This window comes from Zonotrichia leucophrys, chromosome 6 (assembly GCF_028769735.1).
Source record: "Zonotrichia leucophrys gambelii isolate GWCS_2022_RI chromosome 6, RI_Zleu_2.0, whole genome shotgun sequence".
Lineage (NCBI taxonomy): Eukaryota > Metazoa > Chordata > Aves > Passeriformes > Passerellidae > Zonotrichia > Zonotrichia leucophrys.
This window is the reverse complement of record NC_088176.1, coordinates 5,162,066-5,189,784: the sequence shown is the minus strand read 5'-3', so window position 1 is coordinate 5,189,784 and position 27,719 is coordinate 5,162,066. Positions and strand designations below refer to the sequence as shown.

Below are 27,719 nucleotides of genomic sequence, written 5' to 3'. Positions count from 1 at the left end.
CAATAAATATGTTTTGATTATCCACAGCAAGAAAATGGGGCTGGGAGAAGGTGTGAACACTTTGAAGGAAGAAAAAAGCAAAGTAGATTGAGACAGAAGAAAAGAAAGACAAAGAAGAAGAAGAAAGAAGGAAGAAGACGAAAAAGAACATGAAGAAGAAGAAATGTGAAAAAAGAGATTTTAAAAAATGAAAGAGGATGAAAATTAAGCATAAACAAACTTTTTATTTGACTCCAAGGATGAATTAATTCAATTTATTCCACCTGAGTGTAGGAGACTTGGATGGAATGCCAGTTCCCAAAAAACATGTCCACATTTAATGACTATTGGGCAAAATGGGGATCCACAGTTTTGAAACCACCTAAAAAATTATAAAGTTATTTTTAAATTTTTTTCATTATTTTACTAAATTAACCTTCCATTTCCATGTATGCAAATAATGAGTAGTTCATGTACACTATTCAGAAAACACTCAGTATTTTTTACTAGCAGAAAAAAAGACATGAGAATATGAATCCTAAGAGTCAGAAATTACAAGACTGGAAGACAAAATGATAAGGCTGAAGATCCTAAAAAAGGAGATTATTTAAAAATTTTAGTACCTTGAAACTAGTCAGATGTGTTCATGTATAAATTTTTTTGCCTTTTTTGTCATATCCAACAAATCTAAGAAAATGATTACTCACCACATTTAGAAATTATCATTAACTACACTGGGGACCAAAGAAGGATGAATTATTCAAGAAGAAAATGTATAAATAGATGCTTGAAGATATTGAGTTTTCTCATGTCTTTCTCTAAAAGTAGCAATTCTCTTTTATTTGTACTATTCTTTCAAATAAAAAATTCAGTAGGAAATGGAAAAAAATATACCTCAGAATAATCAGGGTAGACAATATAATAGGAAAAAAAAAGAGCTTTATTCCTTATTTTTCAGTGTGCTTAATTAAATGCCTTCCTGAAGATTTAAAAGCATTTTAGCTCATGTATATCTGCAATTTCACTGCCAACCCAGTTAAAGAACCTCTAACTTAACTCTGGTAAGAACTATTGCTTTCTTGTAGCCCACTGCCACTGAGGTTGAGTTAAATATTCCCTCTAGAACAAATTAGAGCACAGAACATGTCAAACCTTCCACTAAAAGGAAACTTCAACAGAAATTCTGGTTTATTTGAGGGCTGAGTTGCCAACAGAGCTGCCCTGGTCTTTTCTGTCTGCAGAAATGAAGCATTCAGGGAAATATTAGGTTCTTCCCTGAACCCCAACAATAATTAGCTAATCATTATTGCCCTTGTGACTCCACATTGATTATGATAAATGCACAGAACCTATTTTGACCAGTAAGGAATTCTATAGGAATTGCACCATTTCATTTAGTTTGAGTCAAAATCCTCTTCAAAACCTTGTAATTTGTGGCTGAATCCACAACAGGATCCTTTTGTGGGTACTTGCCCAGCAGAAAGGCATCATTTTGCCAAAAGTAGCTCTGCGGTTGAATATTTACACACAGAAATGTTGGTGTAACATGATGCTAAACAGCTTCCTTTCTACCCCCAAACAGCATAAAAGCTCATTATTTAAAACCAGTTAATTAAAATCTGTCTGCAGTCTCAAAAAGTAAAATATGCATGAACTGATTTTGCTCAAGTTTGTTCAATTATCTTTATTTATAAATCAATGCATAAAATTGCATAATATGTTTAAAAAGAGAAATAAATATTTAATATTTGCCTTTGGCCTTCTAAGGAGGAGATGCCCAGTGACAGGAATTCCTTATTTCTACTTCTGAGACAAAGCTGCCTCATAAAATGAAACCTAAATATTGGTGACATAACCAGTGACCTGCATTCACACTGGTGGCACCAGGCTAAGGGGAGATAATCTAAATTGGATTTCATCATTATCAACAGCTGTTATCATTTGTTATCATTTAGATATGGTCAGCAATCTCTGGCTCACCTGGAGAAATGCATTTGGATTTGCCAGCTCAGGGAGCTGCCGGTGTCCAAAATTGTGGGATTATTACAGGAATGCTGTACACTGCCCCTGCTAGGCAACATTAATGACAAAACTGGCTTGGAACACCGACTGCTTGGGATTCAATCACCCTTTAATTAATTAGCAGCCTTTACTCTGAGGAACTGCAGCAAAATGTGCAAAATTAGCAGTCACACACATACACACAGACTCAATCAGCTCCTTAGCCTACTCAAGCTGCAGAGCTGCTGATTTTTTAAATATAGATAATATAGAAGGCAAAGAAAATGAGGCTGTCACAGTGCAAAAATAAGCACCAAGCTTATCTTTCAGCAAATAATGAAATTGTGAATGTATTTTCCAGGCATCCAGAAGTTAATACTCCTCAATGCTTTCTCTGTCCTTCATCTTCTTGAGCACTGGTAAAGTATTTCCTCTAATATATATTGAAAATTACACAAATTAAACCAAGTATCTTCATTTGACAGTAACCTACATCATGCTAGATGGGCCAGACAGAAATGACTTTGGTATTTAAATAAGCACATAAATTATGACTTAATAAGTGCTGAGAAGAATAAATTCCAGGGTTCAAGTAGGGAAACAAAGTTTTGCCACCTCAGTTCCAAACAGCACAAAGGGCTCATGTATAATTTTAATTTGCCTTCAGTGGCATTCATGGAATCAGGATGTTTCAGCTCTCCTCTGACCTGTGCTATGAGTCTGACAAAACATCATCAATGCATCCCAATTAGCCATGGAATTAAGGGTGCTTCCACTTCTGCACTTCCTGACCAGGCACTTCAGCCTGCAGTTGATGTGAGGAAAAAGTAAAATAATGCTTTTGCCACAATGCACTCAGTCTCACAGCATCACAGAATTTAAAGAGGAATTAAGTCCCTGGTGTTGTTTCCTGGGTTAGGAAATCGTTTTTGCAGTTGCTCAGAGCTACAAGTTAGAAATTGGTCTCATTCTCATCGAGCAGAAAATCCTGTTTTTCTGCTCCTACAAATCACTGACATGATCAGTGGCTGAGGAAGCCCCCAGAACAGCAGCAAGATGTGATTCCTGCTGGGAAACCCCTGGCACGTTGCTCCTGGAGCCCTCAGGCAGCCTGCAGAGAGCACAGCCCCCAGAATTCAGTGATTCCCAGGGCTGGGGATGCAGATCCTGTGCAGTCACACTGTGGGATCCCTGGGGCAGAGCAACAAATGGCATTCCTAAAGGGGAGTGCAGCCTGGAAGTGTATTAATACACTGTTTCACCCTGCTTTACCCTTCCTGGGGCTATTTCCAGTAAATTTGGGTTAGAACAAATTCCTGCTGTGAGCAGCTTCGAAGTTCTGCCTTCTTTATTACACAGAATCCAGGAGAAATGGAGAGAGGCTTCCAAGAATCCAAGTGAAAGATGAACAAGGAGCCCTTTATTGTTACCAGTACCAAACCATGAGGCCATGTTCAAACCCTGAAGTGTTTGTTTTGCAGTCCCCTCCTGTCCAAGACAATTGGCCATTTTATTTTGTTTTCCTCTACTCATGTAGAGCTTGTTCTTCCATTTACCTCTTCTATTTAATTATCCTGCATCACTGTGCTCTCTTTCAAGTCAAGAGCAATTTGAAATGACTGCAGCAATGGTTGGCAAGTTTCTACTACATTTAGAAAACCGAAAAAAAGAAAAAGAAAAAGAAAAAAGTAATTACACAACAATTTCATTGAAGTCAATAAGGCCATTCTTGGCATGAAGTGTTACTCAACATTAAAGATAGCAGATGTCTGCTTTAAGTCACAGCCTCCTGTTAAACTTGTACAAGAGCCCTAAATATTGTAAAGGTCAAAGACTGGAATTTATCACAAGTTTATTATGGAAGCATGAATACTTTTACAACAGTAACCCCATAACAATGTACACAGTATATTGAGTACTAACAGCACCAGTGTTGTAAATGTCAATTGGCTCATAAATAATTTATCTGAGTTTCGTGTATACATGAATTTAATTGTTTAGACTGATCAAATTTCCCCAGGATGCTGATTATTAGGGGCAGTGATGTGCTGGCTGAAAATATGTCAGTTCTTGGTCTAGAAGAGTTATAAAGGACAGATTTTGAAACAAGTCAGGGTTTAGCAGAGAAATTCCATGGGCAGCAGATAGAGGCGAGCCCATGGGGCTGGCTGTTCTGTAGATTCTAGGAGTGGCCAGGTGAGTCCATAAAGGAGAGCACCCAGGGCTGGATGTCCTGGCAGGGTGGGATGTCACAGAATCACAAGGTTGGGAGAGACCTTCAAGATCATCGAGTCCAGCCCAGCCCCAACCCCTCAACTCAACCCTGGCCCCCAGTGCCACATCCAGGCTCTGTTAAACACACCCAGGCATGGGGACTGCACCTCCCAGGGCAGCCATTCCAGAACTTTATCACCCTTTCTGTGAAAACTTTTCCCTGATATCCAGCCCCTATTTCCCTTGGGGCTGTGTGCTCTGGTTGTGTCAGTGCTGCTGCAGACAGGGCCCAGCCCCAGCTGAGCACAGGCACCTTTCAGGAGCTGTGAGAGTGATGGGGGCAGCCCTGAGTCTCCTTTTCTGCAGGATCAGCACCCCCAGCTCCCTCAGGGGTTCCTCATGCCCGGGAGTGGAGAGGTGAGTCCCAAAATGAGAGCACCCAGGGCTGGATGTCCTGGTGGGATGGGATGCCCGGGATGCCCGGGGCTGGAGAGGTGAGTCCCAAAATGAGAGCACCAGGCTGGCTGGCCTGGTGGTGGGATGCCGGATGCCTGGTGGAGAGGTGAATCCATAAAGGAGAGCACCCAGGGTGCTGTCCTGCAGGTTTGGGATGCCGGAATGCGGGCTGAGAGGTGAATCCATAAGGAGAGCACCAGGCTGGCTGTCTGGTGGGATGGGATGCCTGGGATGCCCGGGGCTGGAGAGGTGAATCCATAAAGGAGAGCACCCAGGGCTGGCTGTCCTGGCAGGGTTGGGATGCCTGGGATGCCCGGGGCTGGAGAGGTGAATCCATAAAGGAGAGCACACAGAGTGGATGTCTGTAGGGTTGGAGTCAGATGCCGGACTGACCAGGTGAGTCCGCCCCGGGCCGGGCAGCATCACGTTCCGTGCACTGTAGTTCAGCTCCACCAGGTGGCCCCAAGCACATACATTCACCCCCCCAAAAAAATCTCCCAGATGAAGTATTTCGGCACAACTTCATTAAACGGCAACTGCTGAAGCTCGCTGATGCATTAATGTTTAGAACTGTTTAATTAGGCACAATCAGGAGCCAGTTGGAGGCACCTGCACAGTAACTAAACAGAAGCATTAATGATTTGCTTTTATAAATGTTTTAAATATGATATCCAGGGCAATTAAGATGTGCATAGCTACACCAGGCTGATTGAGGTTTTTAATTCCTTTGGAGTTTTATTGCCTGAAGTTTCTTTTGTCCATCAGAGCACCAATAACTACTTAGGAAAGAGATCAGCAGCAATCTATGTGGAATAGCAGCCAAATCCAATGATGATGGGAAATTCCCATTGCCATGTGCATCTGTATAGACATGTGCAGAATAAATAAAATTATCTCAGCCTTGACTCTGATTTTTTAACAAAATCCTCCATGGCTTTGGAGTTGGTCTAGAGCTGAATCTCCAGCCAAGGGCTGTGCAGTGCATCTGGGTGTGCAGCACAGATCAGACCATGCACAAGGAATGTGTATGCAGGAAAGGAAGGGGGAAAAGGGCTTTCCTTCATTAAATCTAGGAATTGTCTGTTCCTAGGTTTAAATACTCAAACAGGCAGGAGAATAAGTGGTAAAAGGTAAAAAGAAAAAAATACTGACAGAAGTAAAGACAATGTAAGAAAGAGCTAAAGTAACCCTTCATTTATATCTTTGAAAGAATAAGTTGTTTAGTGGACTGTAATTGCTAAAGAATAAAAAGCTGCCCTGGTGTCATGTCAGGCTGGATTTTAGTGTTTCTTTGACCAGCAATTTTGCTTAAACATCTGGTTGTCTACAGACTCAGGCAATGGAAAACTGGAAAAGTTGTTCATCCAGATATGTCTTACTATTTTATCTCAGTGGATCTGAACCCACATTAGTTTTATGTCCTGTGACAGATCTGAGTGTAAATCACTCCAAAATGAGAGTTGTCTGCCAAGCTGCTCCTGATTTTGTGCCAGAAGTATGAAAGGTATGAAAACTTTATTCAACATCCTTTGAATCCTTCTTAAAACATACAAAATTATTTCACTTTTGAGACTCTTGCCTGGTTTCAGAGTGTCAGGTGTTACTACCATCTGTGTTTTTGTCATGTCCCTTCTGTTGTAAGTTTGCTATTTCCCACAGCCTTTTGGCAGGATTAAGTTTACCTGCTTTGATAGAAAAAACAACTTTTTTTTAAGCTCAGTTTACCATGAGCTGTAAGATTTTGCCCCAAGGCAGGTAAGAAGAGTGCACACATCCTGGCAAAAGGCTGTAATCCCCAGAAAAGCCAGGTCAGCTGTGCTGCTCTTTCTCACTGTGGACACCTCTTTGAGGACTGAAAATTGGCTGCAGGTGGCTCAAAGAGAAACTAATCTTTGTGAGAGAAAAGTACAGAGAACCCGAGTTAGCCACCTAAAGGAATCAATAGCTGCCTCCATCGGGGTGGGATCAGTCTGCAGTCACTCCTAAAAACATAAACAGCACAGAGGGCACCTGCTGTGCCTGATGTAGGGATGGATAAAAATCTGGGATGTTCCCAGGGTCACTGTGGTTTGCTCTAGGAATGAGCTGGAGTGCAGTGGCTGTGTGGTACCTCCTGCTGCCTTGTAGCTTAATTCCACAACCTAGCCTAAAATCTCTTCCTTGCTATTTACCACTATAGCTCAGACTAAATTTAAAAGACAAACAAGATTTTGTTTAGCAGCCAGCTGCAAGCTGGGTCTAGTTTAAAAAAATCAGTCTGAAGTATTTATGCTTCATAAATCACCATCAGCTGATACATGTTGGAGAGGCAGAACACTGCAAGCAGATCTCTGCAGCAGGACAAATCTTGTTTCATTTGTGAGAACTCCTTGTTTCATGACTGGCCTCAGTCACACAAATTACAAGGATATTTCTGTCTATTAATAAAAACAGATTATTCCTGTGCACACCTATGAGGAATGCACAAACCAAAGGAAGTACAAGTGTTTGACAACAGAAGACCAACTGAGTGTCCTCAAAGGAAGGTGGCATGTCCTTTACTACCACCACCAGTTGAATATAGAGATTTCAAAATTTAGCTTTGCTTCCTGAGAGTGAATCACAGTTTTTAAAATCCAGACTATATGTCGTTGAATGAGCTTTGTCTGAAAATTAATGAAATAAGGTGTACAAGGGAGACAGATCTCTTTTTTTAAGTAACATTTTTAGTGTTCTCTCCAATGGCATTCACACACCTGAGTTTTCTGGGTTTCAGTCATACTCCTTGCAACAAATCTAGCACTGCTGTACTTCTCTGTAGGTGAGTTTAGCACAGAATCTCATGTCTCTGTTCTTCCACAAACACAGTCAATAGAAGTTTTACTACTTAGTAGTTAATTCAGAGTTCAAAGCTTCTCTTTAATGCACAGTGCCTATATTAGGCAGAGAGGTTTAACAAAGCCTCCCTGGCATTAATTCTCCAGCAATAATCATGTAGTAAAGTGGATTGGATTCCTGCTGCAGTCCTGATGGCTGTTTTGTAGCTATGTGCAGTGTTAATAGCTATGAACACTTTACTGAAGGACATCCCCTTCAAATGCCCCAAGAAAGCAGATAATTAAATACATTTAAATGTGAATTAGTTTGCTGCATTTCATGACTTAAGGCTGAAACTCTCTCACACTAAAGATGTTCAGGAGTCTCTCCACACTTAGGAAGTTAAAGGAAGAGGAAGTTAAATGAACTCTATGCAAAAGTAGACAAGGGCAATAGAAGGATTTGACAGCTCAGAGAATTTCATTGGGAGGAATGGTGGATGGATTGGAGGGATCACAGGAGCAAACCAAGTCATTGGTTGTTTTGCTGCCTTTCTCCCATCCCAGCAATTTGGGGTTCCCATATAACTACAATCTCTGCATGTTTAGCTAAACTCATCTCTGAAAGAGCAGGCACTGAATTAATGACACCTTTTGGCTATAATATCACATACTATGCAGAATCTGACCAAGGGACACCGCTGGCTTATCTGCATTAACAATGAAGAGTAGGGTTTAAACGGCACGGATGTGTGAGCAGGTGAGAAGCCTGTTACATAAATACATCCATTAGAGCGTGTTCAGACACTGTTAATCCTTTATACAAAGAAAAAGTGAATGGGCCAAGCCCAGCCCGGGTGGTGTAGTGTGTGATTGCCCTTTGCAAACGGGCCGGCAATTGGAGTTTTTATGAACACCGGTGTTATCTGTGCGCGGCGATGCTCCCTCCCGCCGGCCCCATTCATTATTGTTCTTCTCCATCTTTTCCAAGCGCGGGGTTTCATTAGGAGCCAGGGATGAGCACCGGAACGCCAGCCCACGGCCGGAGCTGCAATCCAGCGTGTGGCAGTGGTGCCCCGGCATGTCAGCCCCTCGCACCGATGGGTGCATGGCCCTCCAGGGAAGGACGGGGAGCTCTGCGCTGAAAGGGGCACCAAAATCGCTCTCACGGCGCCCCTTCCCCGCGTTAGGCTGTGGCGCAGGGCGGCCCCGAGGGGCGGGCGGGACGGACCCGGCTCGGCTCCGGCTGCGGCTCCGCTCGGCAGCGCCGCGGGGGCGGGCGGGGAGGCGGGCAGGGGAAATCCCCAGGATCCCCGGGACCCTCCCCCGAGCGGGGACACCGCGTTAGTCAGCGGGACCCTCCCCCCGAGCGGGGACACCGCGTTAGTCACCGGCGCCGTCACCGGGACCCTCCCCCGGCGCTGGGCTCCGCCGCGCCGGCGCCGCGCCCCTCACAGCGCCGAGGCCGCCGTCCCCTCACAGCGCGGCGGCCGCGGGATGGCGGGGCCGGGGCTGCGCCCGGCCGGGCTCTGCGCGGGGCCCCGGCGCTCCGGGACCGGCGGCCTCGGGCGGCCCCGCTGCCTCCGGGCGTGAGAGGCGGCGGAGGGGGCTGCGGAGCGCCGGCCCCACCATGCGGGAGCTGGCGATCGAGATCGGCATACGGGTGCTGCTCTTCGGGGTCTTCGTGTGAGTAGCGCCGGGCGGGCGGCGGCACCGCGGCAACTTTGCTCCGGGGCCGGCTGTCAGCCGGGTGCCGCGGGCAGGGCGGGATGGAGGTGTAGGATGGAGGTGCGGGGCTCGCCCGGTGGGCTCCGGCCATCCCTCGGGATGCCGGAGCTGCCGCCGGTGCCTTCTCTGGGATGCTCGGGGGTGGAATATTTCGCCCAAGTGAGTCTTTGAGGGAACTCTCCCAGCCGCGGCGTTTTGCCGAAGAGCCGAGTGGAATTTTTCTTGGAGAAGCTGCTGTTTGTGGGAGAAGTGTGCAAACAGCGACCGGCCAGAACAGTGCAGCCTCAGAGGTGCTGGTGGGTTTGCTGCAGTCTGTGGGATAAAGTCTCACCTGGCGGGGCTGTGGATGCGCTCCCACAGCCGGGTCTGGCGGCAGCGGCAGCGCCGGGGCTGAGCTGGAACGTGTGAGAAAAGGGTTTGGGAGCTTCTCCGCACGCTCTTGGGCAGGGAGGAAAGTCATGAAAATCTGCTTGTTGAAATATGTGCAGCTGTCGCTGCAGGACCATTCTTTCCCTCAGCCTTTTTTTGGAGAAAGCAGTTATGCATCCTTTTGCTTTGTGTATTTCCAGTTATGCCTCCTTTTGCTTTGTGTGTTTCAACCCTTTCCTTCATGCAGTTTGCATTCTGCGTGCATTTGAACAATGAAAAGTTCCACTCTATATAAGTTTGCATTTCCATTGCTTAATGTTTAAAGATGAGTGTTCCCAGTCTTTGTGGTCTCTCAGGAGCATCACAAACCGGGATCAGATTCTGCTGTTTGCTCGTTTGCTTTCCTGAGGATGGATGCTGCTGGTCACAGGTGCAGGCAGTGTAGGACATCTGTTAAGCTGTGATATTGAGTTAGACCCGGCGACACTGAATGCTTTGATGAGTCCTTTCTGAACCTCTCATGGTTAATTAATAACTTGTCCAATTTACTGGTGTTTGATTTTTTTCCTCGGTGCTCATTTCTTTTGAATATTGATGCAAATCTTTTGATTTGCAACAAAACCCTGCGAGGTGCCTTTGATATCTGTCAGTTCAGTTGCATCTCACTTTGAAAGTAGACCTGTTCCTGTCAACAGAACTCCTTTCTGGAATACATGAAATTACAGGGTGAGCAAAGACCTCAGAGGCTGATGCTACATCAGAACCTTCCAATTCTTTATGATCCTGTGTGTAATTCATCACCTGCACCACCCCTGTTGGAGATCTCCACATGTAGCTTATTACTATGATATGGAAATCATGAGCCATCATAATCAGTCATTTCTTGGTTGTGCTTCTCTTCTGTCTTTATTTTCTCTTTAAAAGATTCCATTATTTTCACCACTCTTTTTGCCTTGGTTCCTAAATCCTCTGAGGAGGGGTGGCTAACAGAAAAGCTCTTGGTAGAGTCACCCTAATGGCAAATGCCTGTGGAAGAATTTCTCATATTTTCACACAGCTCAGCTCCTGCCTCCTTGGGATTCTGGGGAATAATTCTGGTATTTCAATAGGTCATTCAGAGCTTTCATTGACATCTCAAAGTGATGGGCACAGTAGTGTTCCAAATTCAGGTCAGTGTTTAGTTTCATGAAGAGCTGCACTTTATTTGCTGGTAATGGTTGCAAGAATACAATCTCTAGGTAGACCAAAAGAAAAGACCTTTCCTATTCAGACAATATTAGCACAGAAATGATCTTTTGCTATTGCAATAGTACTCTGTAGCTCTCTCAGTTTTCTAAAGTGGCAATTACATTTTGAAACTTTTCTGCTGCAGAGGTTTAAACACTCTGTTTCCTGTGGTTTTACAGCCAGCCAGTGCAAAGGGTTTTTATGGAGCATTGAGTTCAGTGGAATATCTTTTCAGGAGGGAACATTCCCTGGTGAAATTGGAAACCCTGGGACTGGAATCTGCTCTGCTGCAGAAGAGATTTCTAGGAATGGAAAGGCTGTACAGGAGAGGAGAGCCATTAGCAGAAATGAGCTGGGGCTGGGGCTGAGCTCATCCCTGAGCTGAGTGCCAGGAAATGAGGAGCTGGACAGGAGAGCAGGAGCTCTTTCTGAAAAGGTCTGGATGGCTTTGTGTCATCACCAGCCCTTGCAGTGTCAGGAGCCTCCTGACCTTGAAGGGAATGGTTCCACAGCAGTTTGAGAGTTCTGAACCATCTGTGCCTCCCAGATGTCTCTGGGCTTCAACCTAACAGCTCATGTCACTCACAGCAATAGACTGGCATGTTTTGTACCACAGAATGCACAAGAAAAAGGTGCACATTCCACTCTGGAGCTTTGCTTGGTAATAAATGTCATTTCATAAAAATGGAGGTGTGAAAACTTCTGTTGATGATTGCTGAAATTGAATGTATTGCCAATTTCAATGTTATTTTAGATCAAGAACAGCCATGTTTTCTATGTTTAAGACTGGCAATCTTTTTTCCCTCCAGTTGCCATAATTATCAACGTCAGTCATTCCATCAAAGGCAGAAACCTGTGCTTGTTATATAAGATCTGTTCTATCCTGCAGATGGGCACCCTTAGAAGCAATGCACATTTTTGGTAGTTGAGTATTGGTTTGGTTGAATTCAGCAGCCATTTAGGGAGGATAAGGATAACAACTGACTCAGTTCTAGGTGTTGTGTTCATGGCAATTGCTGAGAGCTCATTTAGCAATTAAAGACCAGATTAGGTATTGAAATTTAGCAACTCAAGCTTCTCTGCCTTCACAGAGATCTGTGCTAAAGGGCATTTTAGCCCTCAGGATTTAGAGGTATTGAAGGAGGGATTAGTTAAGAGAGATTTATTAGAAGGACTGTGTCTGCCTGAAACTGAGAAGCAGGAGTTAAAAAAAAAGACAACAAACCCAAACTCCAAACAACAAAGAGTCAAAACCCAAAAACAAGTGATTGCAGTAAAAAAATGTACCTAAATACAAACTTTACTGCAAAGTTAAATAGGTATTCTTTGAGTACCTTCAGGAAAATTCAAGTTACAAACTGCAAGGATAGTGATATTTCTTTTCTGCTCCACAGTTTCTCCCAGTTTCTTAATTACCAAATTAATTTTTAGCTTTCAAAGTATTTATCCTTTCACCTTTTGACTGGGCTGACCTGATCTCATGGAACATGGGTGGTTTGTTAATTCCAAGGTGAAGAAAATTCTCATGCTATAATTTGACTCTTACTTTATGAACTTTCAAATATTTTCCAATCAAATCCTGACTTTGATCAATTCCCGCTTCATATTTTTGTTTAGGTTTTTACTTATTAAGGAATATTTGTGAGTACAGAACTGAGTTTTATTTTTAAAGTGAGGTTTTCATGTAAACTCTCAGAAGTAGAAGTAGTCTGTTGTTTAATATACCAGCCATGAGGATGTACTGTTTACAGGAAAAATCCAATGCTAATTTGAAGAATGATTGAATTAGGGTCTTGCAGCTCTGCTTTCCTTCATTTTTGTACTTATTTCTATGACTTGGAGCATCTTAAAATGCCTGATTAATTCTAAAACATGTTAAACATGACCAAACTTTCATCTCCATGTGTGCAGTGGCATTTGTCACTTACAGGTTGCTTGAAGAAAGCAAATTGTTTTGCCTGACTTGGTTTTATTCAGATAAGCCAATTATAAAAGGATTTGTGAGCGAGTCTGATAGTTTTACACAGGAGTGTTGCCCTTAAAACAAAGTTTTTCATCTCTCCTGGAAGGAATTTACTGAGTGGTAGCTCAGAGCAAGCCTGAGGGGTGTCTTTATTTGTTAGTGTTCTGTTTTTGGTGTTTTCTAGGAGGAAAACTTTTTGCATCTGTTTCAGAAGTTTTAGAAGACCCCACTGTTTCCTCGTGGCAGGGAGAGAGGATTTGTGTGTGTTGTTGTATATTTAACCCAAGGACTTGTCAGCAGCACGTCACTGATGTTTAGAGAGCTAATTGATTAAAAAGGCAAAGTCTTTCAAGGATTGCTCCATCAAACCTCGAGCTCTTCAGTGCATGTGATGTGATTAAAATATAAATGTCATTCGGAGTAATTGGATATCTTCCCCACAGCAGAGTCTCATTAGCAGCCTCCCTTGGGAATAAATGTTTATCTGCAGGCTAATATACAGATATATAATGCACACGTGTGAGTTTCCAGCACTGAGGAATGCTGACAGCCTTTGTTTGTGTGCCATGTTCAGTTGCTGGTGTAAGTAAATAAAAGCTGTTTCTGCGCCTCTTGTGTTTCTTACAAGTTTACAGTATTAATATTTTAATCAAGTTATGAATATGCATGAAATAATTTGGTGTGCAAAGCTCTTTCAAGTCGCTTTCTTTGTCAGGGGATGTTGTCTCCTGGATATCCTGCATGTGTTGCCTTTAGAAATGATACTGTGTATTGTCTTGTTAACACAGACAGAAAATCAATTACCCAAGGAAATTCTCCAGTGCTGCACTTCTGCCCTGCTCTTCTCCCAGACTGGGTTTGCCTTTTCTCTCTCCTGTGGATGGGAGTTTTGGAGGACAGACTGAGCTGGAAATTGTGACTGTAGGTGGCAAAAACAAGATGGTTTTGAGAAGAAATCTCCAGAATGAGACATTAAGATTTATTTTATCATTCTGACTCAAATGCTGTGAATTTACACCAATCAGTTGGACCAAGAGTTCAATGCACCCCTTAAGCCTTGGCTCTGTAGTTTCAAAGTAGGTATTTGGCCACTTCTTACTGGTTTGTGCCCTCTGTTCTCAATTTTAATATCCCATCATTCTGACTTTGTTTGGAACCTGATCTTTGGCTTCTGATCCTCAGTCTTGGACTTAATTTCTGTGTATCCTCATTTCTCATCAAGAAAACAAGGGCAATCCTTTTTCTCACCCTAATCCTTCAGTTAATTGATAATTTCTTTGTCATGAGGTAGCCAAGCACATTGAACAGCCTTGGAGCTTTTTCAGTGGTAGTTTCACGAACAGTAATGACAATAGGAAATGAAAACATCAATAAGCTTGCTAACCTGCTTTAAAACAGGTGCATCGTTGTAAACTGTAATTTACATGTGATTAAAGTGAGGGAAAGATTTGTTCTGTGGTGCAGGTTGAAGTCTGATTCACTGAGTAGGGTTAATGAAGAGGAAAGGGCAAGACCTGCTGCAGAAAAGAGCTTTTCTGAATCTTCTGATTCCATTGTTCTGTGCTTTATTTATTGGAGTAGGGTAGGATTTTACTGACTTTGATCACAGTTATTCAGGAGAAACTCTACCTACCTGTCTTTCTGTGCAGACTCTGGTCTGAGCAAAAGACAGATTATTTTTACAGACTGTTGTATCGATACTTCTAAATTGTGGAGCTGAATTATTTCATTTGTGTTCCCTGAGTCTGGGGGAAAGAGGGAGCGAAAGAAGGGGAAGGGGATTTAATGGCAGGAATTCTGATTGTCCTGCTAACAGGATGGGATTTACAGTGGATATCCATGGCTAAACTCCCAGCTGAATACATGCTAAAAGAGGATCTTATTGTAAATGCCAAAGCATCTGCTCCAGATTTTTTGAGGAGTAAATGGTGACTTTGTGTCTCTTGTTGAATCTTGTTGTTGAATCCCATTTACTCACAGGCTTGGGCACTTTGTGTTTATTTGCTTCTAGCCTGATTGAGGATGTTTTACAGGGAGAATGCTGCTGATAGGGTTCCTGGGGGGAAAATTTTCCTTTAATAAATTGATTCTTATACTTTGATCTAAGCACAGTTAAGATAGGGCACAACTGTGGTTCTTATGGGAAAGAATTTAATAAAAATTACAGTCTTACTGCTGAGAATGTACTCATATCTGGCACAGTAAATCAAGATCTTTATGGTCTCCCAATCTGTCAGTGACTTTGAAAAGCCAGTACTTGGAAAGAGCTGGCAGAATTATTGATGCTAAAAGTGAATTAAGGATAATATTTAGTGTGTCTTGTAAGTTTTTTGTGTAGTGAGGACTGTGCTGGTACTGAACAGGGGATGCCTGAGTGCTGCATTGTCATTAGGAGGGAATGAGGGACAGAGATAACTGAGAGGGGGAGCTTTTCTCACAGAGAGAAACTCAGCGTGGTTGTGAATTTACCCCAACTTTCCCTTTGGGTCTGAACATACTCAACAGTGTGTGACATGCAGATATGAAAAAAAGGAAAAAAAAGAAACTTTACCAGACTCAGCTCCATCAATTTGCTGTGAAGCTGTGTAGTTGTGCAGGGAACTGCGGAGAGTTTGACTGAAAACAGTTTGAGATGTAATCAAAATAAGCATTAAAAACATCAAGAGGAAAATTTTGACTGTGTGCAGTGTGTTTGGGTTCATTATTCAGGCATGTACTTAGTTAATTTAAGCCTGTAATATGAATTCTGTTTTTCACTTTAGGATGATGTACAGCTGCCAGCTTTGACACTTCTAATGGCTGCAGAACTCATTATTTTGTTTTCCTCTCCTTTCTCCTCCCCAAACACACACATTAAATGGCTTTTGTGAAATATCTTGTATCATAGGGTATATTTATAAAAACAGAGGATAGAGGCAACAACTAATACCATAAATCATTTTTTTAGTAAATGAAATAAGAATAATGCAATGAAAGCAGGAGCCAATAGTTTTCACTAGGCGGATAGTGGTTATTTCTATTTAAATTTAAATTGGTTATTTATATTTCTATTTAAAACTACCACTGTTGGTTATTTCTGGATGGCCTGAAGAGTTGCACCTTGACACAAGAAGCAGCAGCTCTGCCCTCCTTGCCTTGTTTTCCAAGGGCAGCGCTGCTCCGTGTGAGCAGGGATCACAAGGGCTGAATGGCTCCTTCACCCCAGGAGCAGCAAAATGCCAAAACAAAGTTGGTTTTGTTTCAGAATGGTTTATTTTATACTCTGCTGACCAGAAGGCAAAGCTGCAAAGATCACTGCCATATTTTCTGAAAAATGCCCTTGCCCAGCATTCTTCTCCTGGGAAGCTGAGAAGCCTCAGAGAAAAAGGAAAACAATATTATCTCATTTGCTTCTCCTGTGTTTTGCTGCTTTGGAATGTGTTTGGAGATTGTTTACCCACAGGTGATTGTTTCATTGGTTTCATGTGAATTGTTGTGACTTAATGACCAATCAGGGTCAAGCTGTGTCAAGGCTGTGGAAAGAGTCAGGAGTTTTCATTATTATCTTTTAGCCTTCTGTAAGTATCCTTTCTGTATTCTTTAGTATAGTATCTTTAATGTAATATAGTACCATAAAATAATACATTAGCCTTCTGAGATCCAAGAGTCAGATTCATCATTCCTTCCTGCCACAGGGCACCCGAAAATACAAGAGATCACTTTCAATATTAAGTCAAGGAAAGTTGTAAAAATTAAAAACAAGTCAAAATATCTGACTTAGACTCATTTTGCAGCAGTTTTTTTTCATGGCTCAGTATAGTCACTCCTGTCCCCCGCTCTTCTGATCAAAGCTGCAGTGCTGCATGACCAACTGTTCCCCCTTTGTTCCTTCCACTTCCAAACATCTCACTCCTGTGAGGAAGGTATGATGCTGAAAATGCTGCATTGAAGCTAATTAAGTACTCTAAGGCCTGGAAACCCATTTTATTCCCATGGAATGGGAGTTTCCTAGTTTCACAATAATGATGCTTAATGATATTTAGCTATCAAAGGCTCAGCCCTTAACGAGGACAATGCATGGACTGGAAGTTTTTGGAATCTTTCAGGTGCACAAGAACAACTACCTAGCTATGTTAACCTCTTGTTGTTGTGTTGTGCTGTTCTTGCATGCTCAGATAATCCTTTCCCTTTCCTCCCTGTCACAGGATGGAAATTTTTTACTTAGAGAGAATTCAAATGCTGAGAAAACAGGGACAATATAATTGAAGCGCAAAGAAACCCAACATTAGGTTCTAAAACTCCTCTCCAGGCTGTTCTTTCTTTTTCAGCATTGTGAAAAGATTGGTGGTTTGCTCTTTGATATTATGTATTCTAAGTATATATCTCATTTATATGTGATTTTGTCAGCTGCAGGACTCCTGTTGTGAGCCTGCATTGTTTTTAGTTTGAGATCTGAGCTTTAAAGGGAGCCCAGGCTCCACAGCTGTTGCCTCCTTGCAGTGTTGGCTGCACAGAGGAGAGGCCATTCATTGTCCGGTTTTCGGCTGTTTGGATGGCCTGGAAAGGCCCGGGGTGGCCTTGGGGCAGCCGCGTATCAAAGGACGAGAAGAGGCTTCAGTTCTTTTGGTCTTTATGTTTATTAATTGTTTATCTAAAAGATTTTCTCTCGGCCCGACAGAGCTCTGCTCAGCAGCCAGCCATGAGCACCCTCCCCTCCCTCCGGACAGTCACCTATCTTTATACCCAAAGTTACGTGTACAATATTTATCATTTTTCCCCAATACCTTTCACCCTTATTACCCGGTGCACTTTCAGTAATGACCAATCCCAAAGTGCCACCATCACCACAGAAGATGGAGGAGAAGAAGAAGAAGGACAGGACACGCCCCAATTCCTCCATCTTACTTCTCTAAACCCCCTGTACAGAAATCCTAAACCCTGTGTTTCACTCTCTAATTAACTGATCCCTTCACCATTCACCCCGGTGAAATCCTCCTATCCTCATACAGGTGTCGTCTCCTGTGTAGGATCAAAGTCCAGCCACCAGACACTTCTGGAACATTCCAGGACTCCCGAGCCCCCCAAGGGTGGTCTCGGTGGCACCTCAGTCCTGAGGTGCTGAGATCTCACAATTCATCTTTGGAAGAAGTTCTACCCTGATATAAATCTGTAAAATCAGTGGATATGTCAGGCAGATCTGGGAAACCTATCAGTAAGGCTGAAGGAAAATACTGGAAACTTCCTTTTTTAGAACTTCAGGGAAATATGACAGCTGTGGTAATGTGCGTGTGTGTTTTAAAACCACATCAGAATTTATTTTCCATCTTTTCTTAATCAAAATGATTTCTTGTATATCTGAAGGGCTAATGGAGGCATATGTGCTAATTAAATGTCACACTGCAATTGCTAGCTAATTTAAAGTATTCAGAAATATTTTCCATCAAGTCATTCTGATTCATCTGAAGCTAAAGCTACCCTCCAGAACCAATCCTCTATTTGCCAGTGACATTAAATAATAACCCCAAAAATATTGCCCATGCCCTTTGTCTTTATTAGTCCCAATAAAGCTCTATATGGGGATTTCAAATTGTTAATCAGAAATAGTAGGTGTAAATGCTGCATGCCATTGTACTGGAAAATAAAAAGTTTTTAGCTTTTAAAAAGGGATAATTTATTGATACTGATGTTTCTGTGCCAGTGTGAGTGTACAGTACTTAATTGGTTTTAGTGCAGTTAAAAAATGATATTTACAGTAACACATTTCCATGAAAGTCTGTGAGAAGCAATAAAACATTAGGTCTGTTTGATGGGAACACCTCTTGCATTCAGTACCCATTGCAATATAAATGAGGATATATATTTAAAATTATAATATATATTTATATTATATATATTATTATATATATATATATAATTTATATATATATTTATATATAAAAATTAGGATATATATTTAAAATTATAATATATATTTAAAATTAACTCTTTCCTTTGGTTACTCTGGAGAAGTTAAAGCTGCTGCTGGGTGTTTGCCAGCAGTGCCTACTTGGCATGTGTAGTTAATAAAGTCCAATTAATAAACAAACTGCAGAATTCAGTGTTACTTTGGTACTGATGCTGGAATGGTTTGCCCAACCGTGCTTTGTAAAACCATATCAGGAAACATCAAATCTCTTGACACCCAGTGTTGTGCCTTAACTACAGAGAACATTTCTATCAAACTGGAGTTTATATTATTGAAGTTATATTTTTAATTCATGCCAGCTTCTCCTTTGCTCATCATTCATAATTGAGTCTTGGCCAGGTATATTGTAACCCTTCTTGATGGCTGAGGAGCTGTGGATTTCCCAAATTACTTTAGATATTAAATGGCTCAGATCTCTTAGCTTGTGCTAACCTCTGAGCTGACACAAAGCCATCTCATCATGCTGGTACCCACAGGCAGCAGCATTTCAGATTCTGAATTGCTCCAGCTCCTTGGAGAGCAGAATCAGGGTGATAAACCACAGGTGATAAACCACAGGCTTTGCTTCTTATCTCCCCTCATCACTACCCCCTCTCCTTCAGTTTTGTTAATTTTACGTGCCAGCCACAGAATTTTCAAGCATTTCATATTTTTTCAGTTTTTGCAGGAATTTGTAAAATGACCTCCAAGAATTTGGTTTGGTTTTTTTCCCCCTATTATTTGTAGGCAGAAAACAAACCTAGCTTTTCTCACGGCTTGAGAATCAGTTATTTTCTCCAGGTACATCAAATAACATGACACAAATGCTTTCCCCACTATTAGTGTGTTTTAGAGAGGGAAAATTGAAGGCTTGAATTCAAATGTGAGCCAAGGTGAGTGAACAGTGTTCAGTGCTGATGCAAACTCTGGGCTCTCTCTCTCTCAGCCTGGATCACTTGTGGGAAGCCCCTAAAGCAAATCCTGAGTTATGAATTGTGCACATCCTCTGTAAATAGGGCAACTATTGCCAACTTCAGCACCACTGACACCACTCTCAACTTTGCAGAACAGCTGATTGCACAATTGAACATGGCAGGCACACCAGCCAAGCTTTCACTACTAGCTGTGAGACCCAGCTTGGGGAATACTGGAGGAAATATCCATGTAGAAACATGGAAAATGGAGTTGCAGGAGTCCCAGTTAACCTGTGCTTTTGGGAGAGGCAGCAGTGTCTGCTCACACAGAGTTCTGCCGGCAGGGAATGGTGGTCAGAGCCAAATTCATTCCCCACAAGCCCCCAGAGGTGATTTATAAGTGAAGTTGATGAACATCTGTTATCTTTTTGTTGTTTGCCCCAGTGGGGACATGCAGACAGAGCCATTTGAGGATAAAATCTGCTTATCAACAGATGAAGCTTAGAAAAGAGGAGGGGCATTCATGAGGTGTCTGGGATGAAAATCTGGGTGCTACAAGTTCCTGTTCATTCTCTCCTGGTGCTTTGCCATCCTATGTGTACTGCTCTGTCCTCTCAGTTATTGTCACTTGGTATTTGGGACAAAAAGTAAAAGGCAAAAAACCTCAATTTCCCCCTTTTTCTGCCAACCAACCAACCCCTCTTCAGCTGATGCTCAGGACCAGGCAGAAATTTAAACTTTCCTGTGTGGTTCATGCAGCTGAGGGCCAGGCAGTGGTGGAAACAATAAGGTGAGGTGCCACACAATATCCTGCTGCTGCTTATGGGGATGAAAACCACTGTGGAAACTCAGGGAATATCTCTGTGAAGATATTTATGCTCTGTTTGATTCCTTCACTATCAGTGAATGGGTTCATAAAAAGATAACCCCCAGTTATTAGCCCACAACATCACAAACCTGCTTTTAGTGAGCTGTTACCTGGCTCTGGCTGGGATGTGGTGCTGGCATGAAATGATCCTGAAGGGCTGCACGCTGTGAAATGGAAATGAAGTTAATGGACCTCGAAGACCTGGGAAAGAGCAGCGTTTTTACTCAGTGCTGGCATGGCCAAAACAACCCCAGGGACTGGGGCACCTGTTGCTCATTGATGTTTTTAATGGAGTTTGAGCTCCTCTTTCCCTTGGGTTGCTCTGAAAGTCACAGTTAAAGGCTCTCCAAGTTAATGGAAATGCTTTTATGCCTTAAAGATTTCATCAGGCTGAAGTGTTTGAAATCTTGCTTGCTAAGCTGTTAAAAATGTTGGGTGAATATGTAAAAAGGAAGAAAAAAGGCCAAAAAGCTAAGATAAAATTTTTCTGTACTAAAACAAAGGAAGTTTTTTGGCCCACCATGGCTGAGGTTGTACTTTGGGCCGTAACACAAAAGGATCAAAACCAGTTTTCTCTGTTCAAGGCCTGCACTCATTTCTCATCACATCTAGTCCTTAAAACAAGCTTGAGCTGACTTTTGAATAGTGATAGACTGCACTTCTGGTTGGGACAAAGGAACATCAATCCAAGTGTCAGGCAGCCTAGAAGGCAGTGTGTCCTCATGATTGTTTAATGGAGTACAAAGGGAATTGCCTTCAAGCTAGTGAAATCTCATATCCACTCACCATTGGTGATGCTTCAAAAAAGAAGAGAATTGTTCTCTTATGAGTCTTGGCATAAAAATTTAATTAGCAGTTGAGCTCTTTGGGAAGATAAAAAAAAAAGTTATTTCTTTTTTTACAGTCTCTTTCCTTTAACTGTTTACTTTCTATTTCTGTATTCTTCACAGAGACATCTGCTGCCTTCTGCAGTTATTTTTTTTTTTCTCCTTCACCAGTGATTCTGAAATTATTTTCCCAGTTTCAGAAAAGTTTTTTGTTTGTTTGTTTTCTGGGGGTTTTTTGCATTATGTTGCACTAAATTTGAACACAGTTTTGGGAAGGTATTCAGAACACAAGTCAAAGTAATAGATGAAAACTTAATCAGACAATATATAGTGGATACAAAACTGCTGCTGTTGCATAAAAGAATAATAATTGCAGTCATTGATGGATTTGTTGAAATTACTCATTCTATATATGAGTACAGATGAGTACATATTAATCAAAAAATCAGTCCTCACCTGAAATCAGATCCTATTTATGTTATTTATTACATTTTCATCTCTTTAGCACGAGTTATTTTGCTCTTAAAGGCATGAAATCTTATGACAGTATGTATCTGCAGTGTCCTAGTGTGTTTCCTGTGAGAACTGAATTTGATTTTTAAAAAATTCCTCAGATTTAAACAAAAATTATTTCAGCTTTCTTACATCATGAGGGGCAGAAAACAAAAGATCAAGAAGGGCCCCAAACCTTTAACTCTGGTGGCATTTGTTCATAATGTCAAATGTCTTAACATCAAATTAATTACAGTTCTGATCCAATGTGACAAATTTTCCAGAAGTGCACTGGTGTGTTGTGATCACCTTGAAGCTCAGATGTTTGTGTGTGGTTTGTTCTCTGCAATTACCAGAAATACTTCAAATAATAAACTTTAGGACTCTCTTAATTGAAGTTGTAACCAAACCTGCTTGCATTATCTAGGAGTTGACCTTTATTTTTCTAGCTGAAAACCAGAAAATGAATTTTTCATATGGGTGATATGGAGCTGTTCTTCTTTAGAAACGTTTCCTATTTTCATGTCTTGCACAAGCCATTGTCTTTTAAACTTCAAAAAGCTTTGTTTTCAGTTTGAAAACACTGAAACAAATTGTTTTGGCACTTCTGAAGTTCACCTTCCTTGGGAGAGCAGGCTCAGACTCTGGGTTGGAGAAGCTGAGCACAGCAGTAAATATTCCCCTTACAAAACCAGACTCCATAAGCTCCCAGAACAATCTTGTTGTCCATGTAGGCCAGTATAGGAAACAGAAATACTCTTATAAGTGACAAGGCTGTGTTTGACCTTCTTTGGTCCTTAAATTTGGTTGTTTTCCTGTAGGAAAGTATCACTGGAGGAGTTCTGGGGACAGCCAAAGGTGATACAGAGAATCCATCATCAGAAGGCATGAAAAGACACTTGATTATTAGAAATCTACAGTGCTTATATGGTGGATTTAAGACCTGATGGGCATTTAGGAATCTTCTCTCCCACTCTTGGTGAATAGCACACTCTGGAGAACCTTGTCTATAAGCAATGGTTACAGAAAGAGAGAGAATCATTCATTGTGTGAATTCTTTCCTCTGAAGTTTCCCACAGCTTCCACACAGCTTCCAGGATCTTCCTGGGAGAGCCAAGTCTCTCTCTGGTCAGAGGATATGAAATTATTACAGGCAAGAAGAGGTCAGGGAGTCTGAGTGTGCTCAGGTAAAGGGGTCATGTTGAAGTGAAGGGAGCGACCCACCTTTGTTGGTTCAGCATCTGACTCCGATTTATTGATCAACCAGGCACTTTTTATAACAGTGTTAATTCACTTCATGCATATTGCAAAATCTGAGCTCCCGATAGGCTGTAGAGAAAACTTCAGCTCCTCCTTTTGTTTACAATACCTGAAGTTTGTTTATTGAAACCGAGATCAGTGTTCTCACTGTGATATGAAAAGTTCTCAAAACCTTTATATCTGTTCCCAGAGCAGCCAAGGACAGGATATCTGCCTGTTTTGGACAAAACGGTCTGAGAATCTTGTTGTTTATATAAAAGGTGGCTGAGAACCTTAATTATTTACAGAATCAAGCCTGGGAACTGCTGCCTTACAGCGGCCTTTTATTTTTCCCTCAGCTGAATACCTTCATGGCCTCTTTCTTTAAGCCATGCTTGAACCAGGCTCTCCACAGGGTCAGAGAAGGGTTTGGGGTGGAAAAGACCTTTAAAGGTGCCCTAGTTCCTCTCCCTGCCATGGGCAGAGGCAGTGCCTTGCTCCTCTTGAGGAAATTGCTGACCCAGCTGGGTTTTTTGAGGTTTCTCTTCCCTGGGGAGAGCTGCATGTGTGAGTATGGTTTAATTTCACTCTGCTCTGCAAATTGCTTTGGGCTTTTTCTCTTTACAAAGTCACCTGATGTAAAACCTGGGTTTGGAGAGGTTTAAAGCCCTTGGCTTTGGAAAACTTCCAGTAAATAAAGCTTTGGGCTGCTACACCTCTGAGTTCTGGCTCTGGTTTATCCGGTGAGACCAACCTGCAGAAAACTCCCTGTTGTTGTAGTGTGTTGTTAAGTTTCTTGTGTTATTCCCCCAATTTATGTATTGTTCTCCCCTATTATGTGTAAAATGGTTTCGTTCCCCCAGTTTTTCCCGCCACTGCTACCCTGTCAGATAAGTTGCTATGGTAACCGCTATTCATAGTTGCCGATATGTAATTGCTCCTCCCCTGGTTTCCCTTATCAGTGAAAGTTGTCTCCTCCCTGGGCCCAGTCAATCACCCCCTTCTCCTCCCAGGTTTCCAGAACCTTCTCCTCTCTAGAGGAGGTGGTTGGCTGGGGTCCCAGGACACCTCCTTTACCTTTTGATTATTGGTCTCCATGGAGTGTCAGTTCTGTGAAGTTCATCCCCTCACCTTTCCCATTGGCTCCGCCTGTACCCCCCCCTCCTTTATAATCCTGTTTCACCCCCCCTATGGAAAAACTTCTTCCCGGTTGGTTTCCCCGCGTTTGGATCCCGCAACACCTTCAATAAACTGACGTTTAACCCCTGGTGAAATGGTCAGCTCCGTTCCTCCCATACCAGCGGTGTGAGCCCGTCCGCAGCCAGCACAGCCCGAGGCCCTCAGACGCCGAAGGGAGCTGGCCAGGAATTGCAGAGGGGCGTCGGCCTTTCGCCCTCAGCTAGCCGGACTCTAAACTTCGGGCCACATATGCCCCCCTCTGCACCCTGTGTCCTCCCTCAGCACCCATCCCTTGAGCCCTGATAACCCAGACCTGAAATGAGCACTGAAAAGCAAAAGCCAAACTTCCCTGGCTGTCTGATATTAATTCAAAGCCAAGAGAAGTTAAAGAGCTCTGAAGGGCTCTGTGGAAAAAGGAGTATGGTTTAAATGAAGTGAGACAATTTAGGTAGTCATTGTCCAGTTTACGGCTGTTTGGATGGCCTGGAAAGGCCTGGGGTGGCCTTGAGGCAGCCCGCGTTTCAAAGGAACAGAAGAGGCTTCAGTTCTTTTCTCGGTCTCTGTGTTTATTAATTGTTTATCTAAAAGATTTTCTCTCGGCCCGACAGAGCTCTGCTCAGCAGTCAGCCATGAGCACACTCCCCTGCCCTCCGGGGCGGTCACCTATCTTTATACCCAAAGTTACATGTACAATATTTATCATTTTTCCCCAATACCTTTCACCCTTATTGCCAGTGTACTTTTAGTAACAACCAATCTCAAAGTGCCACCATCACCACAGAAGATGGAGGAGAAGAAGGAGAAGAAGAAGAAGGACAGGACACGCCCCAATTCCTCCATCTTATTTCTCTAAACCCCCCTGTACAGAAATCCTAAACCCTGTGTTTCACTCTCTAATTAACTGATCCCTTCACCATTCACCCCGGTGAAATCCTCCTATCCTCATACAGGTGTCGTCTCCTGTGTAGGATCAAAGTCCAGCCATCAGACACTTCTGGAACATTCCAGGACTCCCGAGCCCCCCAAGGGTGGTCTCGGTGACTCGGCACCTCAGTCCTGAGGTGCTGAGATCTCACAAGTCATGAGAAGCTTCTGGAACTTCCAGCTGCAGCCACAGATCACAATTCTTGCTTTTTCTTCCAGTGCATGACAAAAGATACCCACACAAATTGCTTTCTACAGAACAATGGGACCTCAGCATTTTATTTTGATGCTCTTAATTGCAAAATAACATAATTACAGAATGATGAGGTTTTTTAGTGTGTTTGTTTGGGTGGATTGTTTTTGGTTTTCTGGATCTTTTTTTGGTTTTCTGTTCTTTTGGGTTTTTTTGCTTTGTGAGAGAGCTAATAGACACAATAATGAAATGAAAAGTGTTTTGAGAGAATGAGACATTTCTGGTAGACTTAGATTCTTCTTAAGCTTGACAGCCCATCCTGTTTTAGGAGTAAGTCTCTTTTGGAGATATTCTCTAAGTTATCTCTTTTTTCTATCAGTGGAAGAAATTTTCTAGGCTGCTTCTTTCTTTTGCTTGGTGATCCTGCAAATGCAACTGTCGTGTTTCAAAGTCTGAATCTTGACATTTGAAAGGCATTTAATATTTTACATTTGTTACATAATTTTTTCAGGAATTATAAACAATAATTATAAGAGGCTGGCATGCATGATTGTAAATTGATAATAAATGACTACATGATTTATTCAATCTCACAGTGTTATTTGCACACTTTCCCCAAAAAAAAGAGAACAATTTTTTCTCCACAGTAGTGTTTATGGAACTTTTATAAAGTTGTAGAACAACTTCAAAGGTGTAGACTTTTAAAACCCATTTTCTGAAAGGTGTATTTATAAAATTTCTAACTAAAGTGCAGTGAGGTGGGATGGCAGTATAGCAATTTATTAATAAGGATAATTCATGCATGCTGTGTCATAGCAAGTTTGGGAGAAATTCTAAACGAGCAGAACTCTTCTGGGGGTTTTTGGTCATCACTTCAAATTGTGAAAAATTCGCATCTTTCATTGTTTTTTTTCAGTTTTACAGAATTTTTGGATCCATTCCAGCGAGTGATCCAGCCAGAGGAGATCTGGCTGTACAAAAATCCCTTGGTGCAATCAGACAACATCCCCACACGGCTCATGTTTGTAAGTACCAAAGGGCATCTGATGCTGCAGACTGAGTGAGTGTTCCTTTGAGAAGCAGCAGGAAATATTTCACAAATAGAGGAAGTTCCTTTAAACCTAAAGTCAATTCTTTTCCAAGCCAGTGTTGTCCAAAATGTAGCAAATGATGGGAAGTCTTTAAAAAGCAGCGTTATGAGATGACTGAATTTGTGAATGTTGATTTTTCAGTTAAGGATTGAGAGCAGTGTTAGCTGAGAGGGATGTGAGGGAAATGAGTAGAGGAGTTTTTCCAATTAGCTGGTTGGGTGACCTGACAAAACCTTGCCATGCTCTTAGAAGGTTAAGTGCTTAAATTTTGAGATCCAATTTGTTTCAGTCGTGTTAGGCACTGAGATACTGGACTGAATAATCTTTTTTTTTTTTTTCCCTAGAGGCAAAACCTTTGTTTCAGCTTCTGCCAACACTAAATATATCACAGAGCTGCCCTGCTGTCACTGCTCCTCTGGCTCTGCCCTGCTCAGCACATGCAGGCTGGATGGCTGAATTTGGTCATCAAACTTCATAATTTTGATAACCTTCACAAGCAATGATTAATAATCATGATAATCTCTATATATGACTGCAGTAAAACAGACCAACTCAGAAATGCTGAAATTATGGCTCTAGTTCAGGCTGTAAAAGTGGTACAAAGTCACCTTTTCCTGAGTCTTCAGTGAACCCAGGGTTTTACTTTTCAAACTTGAATTCAGATTAAATGCAAATCAGCTATATAATTTCTATTCAACTTTTTTAGAAATGCTTAATCCTTCATTTATAATGAAATTTTAATTAAGGAACCGTTTAAAGGCACCTCCTGCATATGAAGTGACCATTTATCTCAGCCTTCTAAGGCAGAGGCTGAAGGCCTGATTTTTAAATTTGCCTTTATAAACAAGAAACATTGTGTTTATATTGCATTAAGAAGCAGCTCTATTTTGGACTTTTTAATATTGGATGGAAGAAAATATATGTTTTTCCTGAAATGGACGACAGCTGTGTAAAAAACCTAAAAACCAAAAATCAAACAACAAACAAACAAAACAACCCCCAAGCCAAACATTAAATTGTTGTGCTGGGAAAGACTGAGTTTAATGGAGTGGTTTTTCCTCATGCTCAGCATTACTTTGCTACGTGGTTTCTCTGATCTGTTTGTAACAGAGCAGTTCAAGAACCAGGAGTGAGTCATTGCACAGGGTTTTGCTGCAGAGGGGAAATGATTTTTGCAACCAGCTGGGATAATCATTAGTCCACCCTCTTATTCCCCAGGGGAATAAGGCACTGGGAAGCACAATTCTGGGATGTAGTTATAATATATTCCCATAATAATATTCCCATTTAATATGTTCCCATAGCTCCAGATTTTGGCAAAGTTTGTGGTGGGTGAA

At 42.0% G+C, this 27,719-nt stretch overlaps 1 protein-coding gene and 1 long non-coding RNA gene across 4 annotated transcripts in view; both read left to right on the top strand.

Moving 5' to 3' along the window:
- Positions 1-1,563, top strand: part of LOC135449581 (uncharacterized) — a 107,706-nt gene extending 106,143 nt beyond the window's left edge. For both annotated transcript variants that reach the window (XR_010440773.1, XR_010440772.1), the window contains exon 5: positions 28-1,563. This is a non-coding gene — a long non-coding RNA (uncharacterized LOC135449581). The remainder of the gene's footprint in view (positions 1-27) is intronic.
- A 6,615-nt stretch (positions 1,564-8,178) lies between these two features.
- Positions 8,179-27,719, top strand: part of PLPP4 (phospholipid phosphatase 4) — a 51,391-nt gene continuing 31,850 nt past the window's right edge. The window contains exons 1-3 of one of the 2 annotated variants that reach the window (XM_064716450.1): positions 8,179-8,205; positions 8,437-8,630; positions 26,208-26,316. In XM_064716450.1, the coding sequence (XP_064572520.1) occupies positions 8,194-8,205; positions 8,437-8,630; positions 26,208-26,316 (315 nt within the window). In that variant the 5' untranslated portion in view covers positions 8,179-8,193. Of the gene's footprint in view, positions 8,206-8,436; positions 8,631-8,785; positions 9,132-26,207; positions 26,317-27,719 lie in introns of those variants that run through there. The other variant, XM_064716451.1, reaches the window with a different exon arrangement.